At 36.9% G+C, this 14,395-nt stretch overlaps 1 protein-coding gene across 2 annotated transcripts; it reads right to left on the bottom strand.

Moving 5' to 3' along the window:
* Positions 1-1,806: 1,806 nt before the first annotated feature.
* On the bottom strand, positions 1,807-12,348 carry nars2 (asparaginyl-tRNA synthetase 2, mitochondrial). 2 transcript variants are annotated; one of them, XM_084418878.1, is made up of 14 exons: positions 11,958-12,348; positions 10,857-10,966; positions 10,298-10,418; positions 10,046-10,186; positions 7,496-7,576; positions 7,220-7,323; positions 5,575-5,707; positions 4,794-4,892; positions 4,643-4,680; positions 4,343-4,409; positions 3,617-3,754; positions 3,285-3,382; positions 2,645-2,671; positions 1,807-2,182 (listed from the first exon to the last, which is right to left on the bottom strand). In XM_084418878.1, the coding sequence occupies exons 1-14, from the start codon at positions 12,120-12,122 to the stop codon at positions 2,038-2,040; spliced, it is 1,467 nt and encodes a 488-aa protein (XP_084275004.1). In that variant the 5' UTR covers positions 12,123-12,348; the 3' UTR covers positions 1,807-2,037. The 2 variants fall into 2 exon arrangements, with proteins under 2 accessions (XP_084275004.1, XP_084275005.1); XM_084418879.1 differs by having other exon boundaries at positions 10,886-10,966.
* Positions 12,349-14,395: the final 2,047 nt, after the last annotated feature.

The following is a 14,395-nucleotide window of genomic DNA, read 5'->3' as shown; positions in this document are numbered from 1 at the left end:
TCATCGTGTGGTCGGCAACACTAACCTCTGATGCGTGCTGTCGCCGTGGAGTTTACCATGGCGACATCAAATTAGAGAACCTGCTGATAAACTTTAAGAAACTCGATGTCAAACTCATTGACTTTGGATGCGGCGATCTCCTGACAGAATCTGCCTACACGAGTTACTCTGGTGTGTATTAGTTCTCAAAACACTCAACACTCGTATCCTAATGGATGCTGAGAAGACATGCTGTGGTAGAGACTTACACATCGGACAAACTCTCTTTCATCCAGGCATAGTTTTGTACTGCCCTCCCGCGTACAGAATGAAGGGTGAGTTTCATGGAAAGCCGGCGACGGTCTGGTCTCTGGGGATCCTCTTGTTCAGAATGCTGTGTGGAATCTTTCCAGATAGTTTCGACTTCTACAGGATCAATATGAACACCTGGTACAAACCTGGCTTGACAGAAGGTGATTTGTTTATTACTTCAAGTACAATTCTAATACAAAACTTCATAGGCTTTATAGGAGATGGCTGTATAGATAATGCAGGAATTTGTCACGGGTGTCTGAACTGATGATCTCACAGCTTAGAAGAATGAAAGTAGAGCAGATGTAAAGTTTGTGGTAATAATCAGACGTCTTTCTCACAGAATGCTGTGATTTGATCTGCTCTCTTCTGCAGCAGAAGCCCGAGCGTCAGCTTGATCTGGGCAGGATTGTTCAGCACAAATGGTTTTAGGTACTGAGCCATGAGCCAAAAACTATTTAAGAGGAATTTAAAAATCTCACCTGTTCTAAGTGTAATGAATTTAGCACCCTTATTTCTGTTTTTCATTCCAGGTGTAAAACCAGTCACAGCCACTCCAGAAGATTCATCTGTTCAGAAGGTCTCTTTCCGTTTGATGAAAAAATCCACCAAAAACAAGAGCTCAGGATGAGATGAAGGACCTGAGACATGAAACATTCAGGAGAAGTACAGACGGTAAATGACAACCATGTTATGAGAATATTGAACATGTAGTTTCCTGGAAATCTTTACACGAAAAAGTTACTTCATAACTTACACCTGGAAACTGGATCTTTTCTCACCTGTTCTAAGAGTAATGAATTTATGCAATACAGCTAATTTGTGTGTCATTTGTTCCAGGTGTAAGACCGTCACTCCAGAAGTGTCTTCTGTTCAGCTGTGTGTCCGGCGGACTGAATCGTCCGTTCTCTCCATCATCCACTTTAGCCTCTTGCATCTTGGCTTGAAGCAGCAACATTAGCATCTGGCACTATTGCTTTCAGAAGGATGTGAAGATAAATACATGTACTTTTGTAAATAATTTGTAAAGAGTTTGGTTCATCTGAACAGCCGCAGAGGGTCCTATCAGAGCTTCACTCTTAAATGAGAGACTCTGATATACTTGTCCTGTTGTTGTGCATGTCTGTGCTGATTAGAACCAGTTGTGAATCGAATCTTGATGAAGAGTGCTAAAATATTAGGTGACCACAGGAGGAAAATATGGCACTTACCTATTAAAGGAGGATGCAAATTGCCTGCCTGTATCACATGACTGATTTTTGCATTTGTCAGTATTGAGCCTCCCCTCTTGATGAAGAAAGGACTCATGATTTGAGTGGTGTGTTGTTGCAGTGAGGCAAATCTGGTCAGGGCAGCACTTCATAATAACTCATATCATTAACTCTCTTTTATTTATTTTAGTTTTATTTATAATTATCTCTTATTTTATTTATATATTTATGTTTGTGTATGTATTTGTTTTTTTATGTGTCATTTATTTTACACTGGTCAAAAAAAAAGAAAAAAAAGGTCAACTCTGTATAGCAGTAGCCTTTATTGTCACTTAGTCACAAGTACCAGCGAAATTAGCCATCAACCTGTCTATACAAACATACATACAATATGACAAGGGGGTAGACAGGACAGGAAGACAGGGAATGTGCAATAAATTGAAACATGAAAAGTGAAAAACATTAATTTAACCTCAGTAATGAAAAAAAAAGAAAAAAAGACAAAAGCACATTCAATCATTTTTTTTCTTTTATTTCAAAGGAGGCAGGAGTGTGAGAACCTTGCAAATGGAATCACATCTTTGATATTGTGGAGTCCCAGAATGCACAGCAGGTACCTCTCAAAGCCCATCCCGAAACCACCATGTGGGACAGAGCCAAACTCTCTCAGCTGCAGATACCTTTCAATCACAAAGATGCTCTCTCAGAGGGCGTTTACACGACGACGTTTTCAACTAAAAACGTTACATGTTTTGACAGCTCATTTACACAACAACAGTGTTTTGGGGGTCTGAAAACGCAAACTTTTTAAAGTGTACGATTTTGAAAACTACACCATTATCATCTAACATAAATTTGTGAAACCGGTGGCGTCACGCGCATTACGTGTTCGGTCTATAGCCGCGTAATGTTTATTTACAAAGTGACATCGCCAACTACTGGCCTGGCAGCAGAATACAGCGTTTTTATTTGTTTTTGCAGATCCGTGTGAACAGGGGTCGATTTGACAATGTTGTGGTCTGTACGTGAAAAACGCAAAGTGAAAACCTTTTCCGTTTTTAGTACATTGTTGTCGTGTAAAAATACCCTCAGTTTGGAATAAAAATATGGGTGAGATGCAAAAATTGATCTTCTGAACCTACCATTCATATGTGTCCTTCAACCCAGCCCTGTGATGAAAGAGAAAATATGCAGGAGATAAGAGTGAATAGAAAGTGTGCATCATCTGGAAAGCATCACTTTCTGTTTGGGTATTTGTGTACAAAATTCAAATAAAATCTCTTAAAAAAAAAAAAAAAAAGACCATTTTTAACAAACAGTGCTCATGTTTCTGTCGATGGATACACATTCTGGATACACATGACTTTCCCAGGTTTTTCATGACAGTATGAACCATGCATATTTCAAATGTTTATGTGATTTTGTTCTCTTTCTTTTTGTTCTTGACAGCTCCATCACCTTACGTCCACAACAATTACCATCTGAATAGGATAATAATACTAAACGTTTCTTGAGCAGCAAATCCACATATTAGAATGATTTCTGAAGGATCATGTGACCATGAAGACTGGACAGTTATTTTAAATGGTTATAATATTTCACAATATTACATTTTTTATTGTATTTTTGATCAAATTAATGCAGCCTTAGTGAAAAGACTTTCAAAAACATTAATAAATCTTATCAACCCCAAACTTTTGAACTATAGTGTATCAATGTCTTATCAATGTTATCTCTTATTACTTGTATCAATACGAAGAGGAATCGTTTTCTAATTCTTACTGTGCTAGTCGTTGGCTCAGAACTTCTATTCTCTCTTCTCTCAGGGATCCACCGCAAAGCTCCCCGACTCCAGGCACCAAGAGGTCTACGGCAGCTGCCTGTTGAGTGATTGAATGAGCGGTAAGCGCATGGAGGTGAGGAAAAGAAAGAAGAACTAGGCCTCATGGACAAGCTGAATTAAAAAAATAGCTACAACTCATAACATCTTTACCCCGTTTGATATTTAGCATTTACTCTATCGGCTTCAAACACATAAAATATAATCATATTTAACATTTTTACACATATGAAAAGTCTTTGAGAAAAGATTGATGGTAAGAGCTCATTCTTACAGTGTGCTTGGGCTGGTCCTGGTTGTCTCGGGCATAGAAAGGCTTTAGCTCGTAGGGATAGTTAATGACAAACACTGGGACGTTTCCACAATGTTTCACTAGGAACTTCTCATGTTCTGTATGAAGATCACCGCCCCACTAATGTAACGCATATGTCAAAGACAAAGACAGAATAGATAGCCTTAAAACAATTTTATATTCAATCTATATATAAAACATAAATATTCTCAAACTAAATTATACACTACCACTGAAAAGTTTGGGTTGCTAAGATTTTTTTATATTTATTAAGTCTCTTGTGCTCACCAATTTGATCATAAATAAAGTAAAAACAGTAATATTGTGAAATATTATTACAATTTAAAATAACTTTTTTTAAGATGGCAAAGCTTTCAGTTTTCAGTGTCACATGATCCTTCAGAAATCATTCAAATATGCTGATTTGCTGCTCAGAAAACATTTCTTATTATTATCAATGTTGAAAACAGTTGTGCTGCTTCGTATTTTTTGTGGAAACCGTGACACAGCATTTATTTGAGATAGAAGTCATTTGCAAAATTATACTGTAACTTTTAATCAATTAAATGCATCCTTGCTGAATAAAAGTATTAATAGACCCCAAACTTTTGAATGATAATGCACATTATTTTACTTCATGCATTTCATATATAGTGCCTCTCTATGTATAGTAACTATTTTAAACACAAACATATGTAATTTACTTGCCTCGGTACTGAATGTAAAGTTCTGTGAACTGCTCTTCAGAATGTCTATCGCCTCCGTGTAAGAAATGCTGTAGAAAGCAAATACAAGTCGATTTAAGAAAGAGCGGTAAAAATGTATAGTTCACAGAGCTCACGGTTACACACAATTAAAAAACTACAAATAATTAATTCTTTATTTTCAAGATAATTCTTACTTGTAACAGCTTGTATTCAGCCTAATCCCAAGCTCAAGGCCTATTTTAAAAAGTAAAAAGAACTTAAAAATCGGGAAAAGCCGACTGAACTGAAATATAATACATACACATCAAATTTTCTTTTCAACATGAGATCCACTTGGTCCTGAGGATGTTCAAAAGAGTTGAAACAGTTTATTACAGCCATTATGGTGGAGAAACGCTCAATGCTCTTATTACAGCTCCTTGCATAAGAAACAATAGTATTGTTTGTTCTACCCTGTGTCCTGGTGCCATATATTTGTGGAATAACTCAACATCCTCAGCGCAATGGGACAGCACATGCTCTGTGGTCGCCTTGAATAAATTCTCCATTACCTGAAAAATAAGAAACAGGCTTAAAAAAGAATGCATCATGTGATCATCATGTGAGCATCTGACAGCGCTCACATAACACAACAGTGAAAATTTTAACCTTAATGTTTATTTTATATTTCTGACATTTAAATACAGATAAGTACTAGCAAAAAATATTTATAGTTTGTAAAATAAAATGTATCGTTTTTTTTCTTTTTGTTGCAATTATTCTGCTTAGTGTACATATAAAATACAAGAAGTTTATATCAGCAGTCCCAAATTAACAATTGTGACCGCACAGTCTGTTTACAATGTCTACCATTGTAACAGATGTTTAAATCTAGGCCTATAAATATAATTACTATAGTAATTGTTATATATATGTATATATATATCTGTAGTGATACAGTAGATGCCCCTTTCTAACATTTGAGCACCTGCACATCTCTGACACTCTCTGCACATCCCTGTATACACTGGATTGATTTTAAAAACTTTAATATGCACCAAGCACAAGAAAAATACAAGTATCAGATCAGGATTGGCAGACACTCAATATTCAATGACTCGGATTGGATCGGGGGCACAAAAAAACACTTGATCAGGACATTCCTACTGTACACAGTCTCAAATCCATTTAAAGCATAATCATTTGCTTGACAGTGCATGTAATTCAGTGAGTGAGGAGTAGTGCGTTTTCTACCTTCATCAGGTCGTCTAGTGACTCAGTGAAGGCAATCTCTGCCTCTACCATGTAAAACTCTGCCAAGTGTCTCCTGCTTTGAGAGTTCTCCGCTCTGAATGTAGGACCGAATGTGTACACAGCTGAAAAAGCCCTGCAACAGACAACCAGCAATCACAAAATAGTTTAGCTAAAGGTTCTCATAAAGCTACAGATCTGATTTATCATAAATACATTTTGCAATGACTATTCAATGCCGCAATAAAGTCATGTTTTTCAATGATTTTCATTAGGGGCTTTTCTATGGAAGCTTGTTTCTGCCACAAAATAAAACATTTTAAAAGATAATTGCGACTTTTTATCTCACAATTGCGAGATATAAAGTCGCAATTGCGTGTTATAAAGTCAGAATTGCGAGATGTAAATAGGCCTCTAGATCTCAGAATTGCGAGATGTAACAATTCCTCCTTTGAATATATTTAAATTTTTTGCTGTTTTACTTAATTTATTGATTTATGATGAATGTTGTACTTTGACTGTCTAGAATGTTTTATATGTGTCATATGTTTGTAAATGTGTGACTTGTAGTATGGCCATCTTGGCCAGGACTCCCTGGAGGAAGAGATTTCTTTAATTTCAATGGGACCTTCCTGGAAAAATAAAGGATAATAATAATAATAATAAAAGTCAGAATTGCGTGAAATAAAGTCAGAATTGCGTGTTATAAAATCAGAATTGCGAGATATAAAGTCAGAATTGCGTGTTATAAAGTCAGAATTCAGACTTTTTTTCTCGCAATTGCGACTTTATATCACACAATTCTGACTTTATAACACGCAATTACGAGTTTATATCTCGCAATTCTGACATCTTTTCTCAGAATTGTGAGATATAAACTCACAATTGTGAGATATAAAGTCCAATTCTAAGGGGAAAAAAGACGGACTTTTTTTTTTTTTTTTTTTTACCTCAGAATAGTTTATATCTCACAATTCTGACTTTATATCTCACAATTCTGACTTTATATCACGCAATTGCGACTTTATATCGTGCAATTCTGACTTTTATCTTCCAATTGCAACTTTATATCGTGCAATTCTGACTTTTATCTCCCAATTGCGACTTTATTTCTCAGAATTGCGACTTTATATCTCGCAATTGCGACTTTATTTCCCAGAATTACGACTTTATAACACGCAATTCTGACTTTATATCTCGCAATTGCGACTTTATTTCCCAGAATTACGACTTTATAACACGCAATTCTGACTTTATATCTTGCAATTGCGACTTTATTTCCCAGAATTGCGACTTTATTTCCCAGAATTACGACTTTATAACACGCAATTCTGACTTTATATCTCGCAATTGCGACTTTATTTCTCAGAATTGCGACTTTATTTCTCAGAATTCTGACTTCATATCTCGCAATTGTGAGAAAAAAAAGTCAGAATTGTGAGATAAAAAGTCGCATTTATTACTATTTATTTATTATTCATTGGCGGAAACAAGCTTCCATACTTTTCTCAGCAAATATTGATATGCAATACAACAATTAAACTTCCTAATCAACTGACATCCCTAATAATAATTAAATAAAACTAAGACCAACTTTTGAATATTGATACATAGTGTGTACGAGTGTTTAAAGTGTTTTTGGCTTTACCCTGCCATCACCTCCAGGTGTAGCTGTCCTGAGACTGTTAGGTAAGCTGGCACTGAGAAGAAATGTGGGTTGGGGTCATCTGAGTCTTTTTTATCACCTGCAGGCTTTAGAGAACACACAGAATGATAATTTACTGTAGATTCAAAGAGGAATTAAAAGTATTCATGTACCATGTTTTGAAACAATATCATTTTGCTTGTTGCTACATCTCACAGTCCACCCTTTAACTAAGCAATACATACTAAAATATATAAATGATGTAAATCTGAGATGCACCTCTACTTGGAAGAGTTCTCCAGCTCCCTCACAGTCATTTGAGGTGATTACTGGTGTGTGTATCTGCACAAAACCGTTCTCCTGTAACAACAATTAATACAATGAATCTACAAGAGAGGTGTTCACAAACAAGCTGCGTGAGGATTACATTTTCACTCATTTGCAATGTATAAATTATACAGGAAATAAATGTATATAGAATAAATTAAAGAATGATAATTAATTCTGTATGAAAATAAGGTCCCATTAGAAAACTTAGGTAATGCATTAGCTAACATTAAAGGTGCAGTGAGCGATTTCTGAGAAACACTGTTGATATTTGAAATCAACCCAAACAGACACACCCCTCCCTTCATTGCTCCGCCCACAAAATGCACGAACACGAAATGCAAGAGTGGATGTCTCTTTATCATAGCTGAAGATGACATACAAATGACAAGGAAGCACAAAAAATGAACATACACACAAGAGTTCAAGCAAGAGTTGGTTGTTAGTCGCCAGCAGCTCCAGACAAATGACCCTCAAAACTGTCCTGTTACTAGAGCTAACATTACAACAACAGCATATCTTGGTTCTGTGAAACAGCAAAATCAATGTTACTCACGTCTGGAGCAGAAACAACTTGACCTGTGCATTTGTTTTCAGGCCTTCCCGCTTTCAGTCTCTCCAGTGCTAGAAAACGTTTCTAATATTAACACGGGTCCTAAAGCTCTTGCCTGATCATAACTCTTCTTTTTTCAGTGATATTCCTCTGACCTTTCCTCTTTTTTAATGTCTCTCAGCCATCTCCCTTTCTACAGTCTTTCTTCAAATCTCTCTCTCTTGCTCTCTCTCTCCTCCCCCATCACGAGTGAACTGAACACGCCCCCTACTGCTGATTGGCTCACTCTCTCTCCTCTCCCATCATGAGTGGACACGCCCCCTACTGCTGATTGGCTCACTCGCTCTCCTTCCCCATCATGAGTGGACACACCCCTACTGCTGATTGGCTCACTCTCTCTCCTTCCCCATCATGAGTAGACACACCCCCTACTGCTGATTGGCTCACTCTCTCTCCTCCCCATCATGAGTGAACACGCCCCCTACTGCTGATTGGCTCACTCTCTCCTCCCCCATCATGAGTGGACATGCCCCCTACTGCTGATTGGCTCACTCTCTCTCCTCCCCCATCATGAGTGGACACGCCCCCTACTGCTGATTGGCTCACTCTCTCTCCTTCCCCATCATGAGTAGACACACCCCCTACTGCTGATTGGCTCACTCTCTCTCCTCCCCATCATGAGTGAACACGCCCCCTACTGCTGATTGGCTCACTCTCTCCTCCCCCATCATGAGTGGACACACCCCCTGCTACTGATTGGCTTTCTCTCTCTTCTCCCCCATCATGAATGGACACGCCCCCTACTGCTGATTGGCTCACTCTCTCCTCCCCCATGATGAGTGGACACCCCCCCCCTGCTGCTGATTGGCTACAAGTGTGTCTTACTGCTCAGTCCAATCCACTTTCAACAGCGTTTCTCCGAAATCAATTACTGCACTTTTAAAGGTGCTGTATGTAACTTTTTTTATAAAATGAATCCTTTTTTTATTGCCCGTCTGTGAAGGGGTTGTAATCACACATTACAATGATCCACTTTTCGCGTTTTGCTATTACCTCTGAAGGCCAGTATTCCTATTTTTATGTGAAGTCTCCGGGTCGGATTTTCTGCGAAATCCACCGGATGTGACGTGCATGCGCGCTCCCGAGCCTCTCCGTTTTATATATACAGTCTATTGCGACGGCACTGCAGCTAACGACATGGAGTCTGATAACACCAAAAAACGACCTGCCTCCAGCACAACACAGATTCCAACACAAACACCAAAAAAAAACAAAAACATTTTTTATCTGCTGAAGCTCGTCAGGCCAAACGTCAATCGGATCGACTCAGGACGAAAACACGGATCAACATTGGCAGAGCGTTTGAATTGTGGAGAGACCTCCGCTTTGTTTTAGGTATAAAAACAGCCCCTGAGTTGGCTTTCATCCTTTTGGACAGGTAAGCTAACAATACTTCAAAGCATGTAAAATATATTGTGATTTTGTGCTTTAGTTGGCTCAAGTTAGACATCATTAGTTCGCCAGCTAACGCCGACCATTTGCTAACGTTATCTGATGTGAAAGACTACAGTTGTAACTTTATTGCTTTTCACGAGCACGAGCGCTGTTGTTGCAATCTGAAACATCACCGCTAGAGGCCGCTGGATCCTACATACAGCACCTTTAACTATCAATGAGCAATACATTTGTTACAGTAGAATGATTTCTGAAGGATCATGTGACACCGAAGACTGGAGTAATGAAGCTGAAAATTCAGCTTTAATACCACAGGAATAAATTACATTTTAAAATATACTCAAATAGAAACCAGTTATAGTGTAATAGTAATAATATTTGCAATAATCAAATGCAGCTTTGGTGAGCATAAGAGACATCTTTCAAAAACATTTTTCAAAATCTTACTGACCCCAAACTTTTGAACGCTAGAGTGTTTAAAGTGACTTTAATACCCTGAAGAACGACTGGATAGCAGTTGTAGCCTCACTGCGTATCCTGAGCAGAGAGCTGAAGGCATTTGTTCGGCATCTGAGGTGAGGAAACTGCCTGGTGTACTCCAGAGAATGACGCTCCTTGATCTTGAAAGGAAAGTCCTAAAGCAGACATACACAGTCACTATAGCAAGTGTGATCTATTCATGACTTTATATAAATCACTTTTCATCAGTTTTATCTGACTGATTCAATTTAAATGTAAAGACTCACCACAGGATTGCATTCTCCAACCACTTCAATGCGCTGAGCTTTTAACTCCACATTCTGTTTCTTATTTGGGCTCTTCTCTAAGGTGCCAGTGATGTCAACAGCACAGCCAAACGTGAGGTCTCTTCACAAGAAGGGAGGATATATCAAGAATACACATCTACATTGGCCCAAAAAATATTTGAACACATACAAATGTCATTTTCATATTCATCACGCAAAAGCCGAAGCACAACCAAAACAATGTTCTTCTGCAAAATGCATGCAGAGCTAGAGGGCCAAAAGTTACCTTTAAATCGAAACTGTATTTATTGTTTAATAACATATTCCTCATTTTGTGAATTTTGTTTGAAAAGTATGCTTGTGCTTAAATGCAATTAAAATAAATGTCACATGGATTGTTATTTTAATGCAATGACATTCATACACATTTGTGTGGCTTAAGTGTCCAAATAACCTTTGAAGTCGCTGTATATATCAAGACTTTCATGACATTTTGAAATAGTAATTTATATTCATTCAAGAGTGTTAAATACACAACTGCACATGAACAGAATAGCACCTGGTATTCAGGTGTGAGCTGGCAACAACCTGTAGAGGTTGCAATGAACTTCCATCGTTCACATGTAAGAAGAGGTTGTCTTTCTGTGGCCTGACGGATCGAACCCAGCCCTGCAGGAACAGCATACATGTTCACATACAATATCACGTTTATTCAACTCTGGGCACTTTCTTACCTTTTTTCAGCCTCTCGCTACTTACATTTGTTCATTAACAATCTCCAACAGTGTATACCGGTGTTACAATGAATATTTGTAATTAGTTTTCATTTTAGTTAAAGGTTTAGTAAATTTGTGGGGTTTATTTTTTTCTTCATTTTTTATTAGTTTTTAAATTATGTTAGTAATTATGTTATGTTAGTTTTTGTTATTTTAGCGCATCAAATAGATTCAATTAAGAAGTGCTGCATTGTTAACTATGTGCAATAGGCCTACGTTTATTTTATTTAAATGTATAGGTTTTAATTTTAGTTAACTAAAATTAATTACCCTGGTTTATGCATACGCCATCAACTTTCTACCAATATTTCTACCGATATAATTTGTTGTGGGGTAAATTACATTATAAACATTTTTGGAGTAAAAAGCTTAACTCTGTCTCGTTATTATGTATCTTAAATACACACACACATAATATTTTACATTTTTAGCATAATTTTACAGTTTGATTGGAAATAATATCATATTATTTCCACAATAATATTTACCTTTATCTAATATTTAATCTCTTCTGTCTCTTTGGTAAACAAGTACACCAACTTTTAAATAATAATAATAAAAATTAAATAAAAAATACTTTATTAGGACCAAATTGATGGTAGTAATGAAACAGACTGAAGGAACAGCCATTCACACAATACAAATCGAAATGGATTTACTCTGTATGTGCATGCATATGAAATAAGTAATACTATCTCTATTACAATAAAATCGATACATAATAGTCAAAATAGCGAAAACAAATGAGAGGATGGTAAAAATGTTTCAAAGATCATTTTAATGTGATCTACACATAAATGGCATAAAAAAATAAACTTATCTTAAATTCAAATGAACCCAAGTTGAAGAAACACCTTAATAATTTCGGGTACTGTTCTTCTCACCTGTATTCTAACATGTGATCCTGTCTCTTTGCTTGCGAGCGCCTCGGATACTCTCGTTTTCTCGGACAACATGCGACTGCAGTGTCGTTGAAGGAACTTTGAGCTACATCTGCAGAATAATGATGTGGTGAAAGCAGGAATCCGCGGTAATGTGAGCGACAGCATGTCAAATGAGCGAGAGATTCAACACAGCTTGATGTTCTCTGCCTCTTCCGCTTTGAATAATAGTGCCGTTCACGTCCTGTAAGTGGTATATTTTGTTATTTTTGTTAATGTGTGGTGATAAAACTCATGCACTTCTACAACAGCTCGATTGGTAAGTCTCGTCGGTCTCTGTTTTGACATTCACTGCTCTCCATGCGCTTCCTGAAATCGAAATAACGTCATGAGTAACGTAACATGTACGTAGCATCCCATTGGTTGAACTTTGACATGCGCAGTAAAGTGTCCGAATCATTTCCACGAATCATTTAAAAGAACCTGTTCAAAAAATATTTAGCAATATATATAAAAAGCTTTCCTGGATTGTTTTGTTACATGAATTACATATTACGTTCCAGTAGCGCCATAGCCACATATGGGGAATGTCACGACTGACAAAACAAAAATCATGAATTTCAGAAGGTAACAGAAGCTCAGTCATACATAGGCCTACTTTAAGTTTATAGCAACATGTTTAGCAGGAATTACAATTTAAAATTAATTACAATTTAAATAGCCCAGCACACATACACCCCCGTTCACACCCGTTATCGTTCTTGCTTGCAGTGAATGGGCCTTATGTCATACAATAACAATCTTTTAAAAGACTTGAGTAAAGGTCAGTGCAACTGTGATGTAGGCTTTTAAATAGGCATCATCAGTAGGGTGGTCCTTATCAAGTCCAATTTTTTTTTGGTGCAAAATGTTAGTGTCTTAACCTCTTAAACTGTTCCTTTTAACTTCAAAATTAGAAATATGCAAAAATGTTGACAAAAAAAAAAGATATTTAGAGGTAGCTCAATCATGTGGAAGATTGCCTATGTTAAGCTATGCGGCGTTATTGTGATATGCAAGTAATATTAAGAGTTGCTGCAAATGAACTACATTTTATTGAAATCACTGACACTGACACAAACACTGACATGACAACAATGACAACAATCTAAAAAAAAGCACAACATTTTCAACAATCCCTCATTTCTGATGCTCAGCAGCCAGTGTTGACTTTTTGCAGTCTGGATAGATCCGTCGGTGATCTTCCACCACATGAAGGAGAAACTGCAATTGTTCTTCAGAGTGTGTGAGATAGCCGTTGTATTCTTGAATCAGAGCCACTCCTCTCTCGGCGTGATCATTGACTACTTTCATTGCATGTATGGTTGCCTGTGCCTCCTGATAATCTGCTTGATTCGGCCAAAGTTCCGGGTTAATTTCAAGGAACGTAATGTAATTTTTTTAACCAAAAAATGTGCTCTAAACCCAAACAATAACCAAGGTGATCATCAATAGAAATATGTACTGATTCCACCAGGAAAGGTAAATCTGCTAAACCGGGTCATGGATGGATTAATTTGGATTTAGTTTCTACAATAAGTAAACTGAGATATGCATCTAAAATACATATTTAGGAATATATGGTGCATTAGATGCTTTTATGGAATTTTTTGGGGGGAATTTTACTAGCCAGGTACAATACCAATTCAAATGATCTGTTTTTACGAAAATCATCAAAATCTCAGAAAGTTTAAAGCTATTGAGCTACCAGTAATTATTATGTTACTGCCATAAAAGTTGGCATGCTGTATTTTCTTATATAAAGGAACAATTTAAAGGGTTAAGAGCATGACAATTGGAGACTTTAAAAATAAGGACCACCCTAATCATCAGGTACTTAGGGGATTATCCGAGATTATCCAAGTTCACACTAGCTGGCTGGGAATGCTTTTCAAGACAACACATTTACTTGTAAGATTAATTGCAAATGTTAAAAGTGCACACTTGAAAAAAAAAAATTTCTGTAGTGAATATAATTTTCCAGGTATGCTTGATGTCTTTCAAATCCTTATCCAGAAGTCATAAAATACTGGAATGGTCATGGCAATTTATTGATCATAACAAAACAAAACAAAAGCAAACAAACATGGTGCATCATAAGCCATTCCATGTAAATTAGCGATAAATTATACAAATCATAGGGTTTACTCAGGTTTTATTGAATCTATTTTGTATGTATTTATTTATTTAAAATCATTAAATGGCACTTAACACTTATTCCTGTGTAAATTCACTCACACGAAACCATTTGTATTCCACAAGATGGCGCTGTAACTCCATCAGTCCGCTATGCAGGGAGTTACAAGAGCAGCCATTCACAAGACAAATCTATTTAATTACTTATTTATTAGCTCAGCATCTTCAGCAGTGAATTATTAATGCATGTTTAGCGTCTCTGAGGA

The sequence above is a fragment of the Rutilus rutilus genome, assembly GCF_951802725.1.
Source record: "Rutilus rutilus genome assembly, chromosome: 9".
In the NCBI taxonomy this organism is placed as follows: Eukaryota; Metazoa; Chordata; class Actinopteri; order Cypriniformes; family Leuciscidae; genus Rutilus; species Rutilus rutilus.
The sequence above is the reverse complement of the archived record's forward strand: the minus strand, read 5'-3'. Positions and strand labels throughout refer to the sequence as shown.

What these genes read in the sequence shown, in the direction of transcription:
- nars2 (XM_084418878.1), bottom strand. Translation starts at nt 12,122, where the DNA reads ATGCTGTCGCTCACATTACCGCGGATTCCTGCTTTCACCACATCATTA. An exon ending in AGCTCACACCTGAATACCAG is followed by an intron (nt 10,419 to 10,856) that starts GTGCTATTCTGT and finishes CTTCTTGTGAAG; the next exon opens with AGACCTCACGTTTGGCTGTG. An exon ending in ATATGGCACCAGGACACAGG is followed by an intron (nt 4,681 to 4,793) that starts GTAGAACAAACA and finishes GAACATCCTCAG; the next exon opens with GACCAAGTGGATCTCATGTT.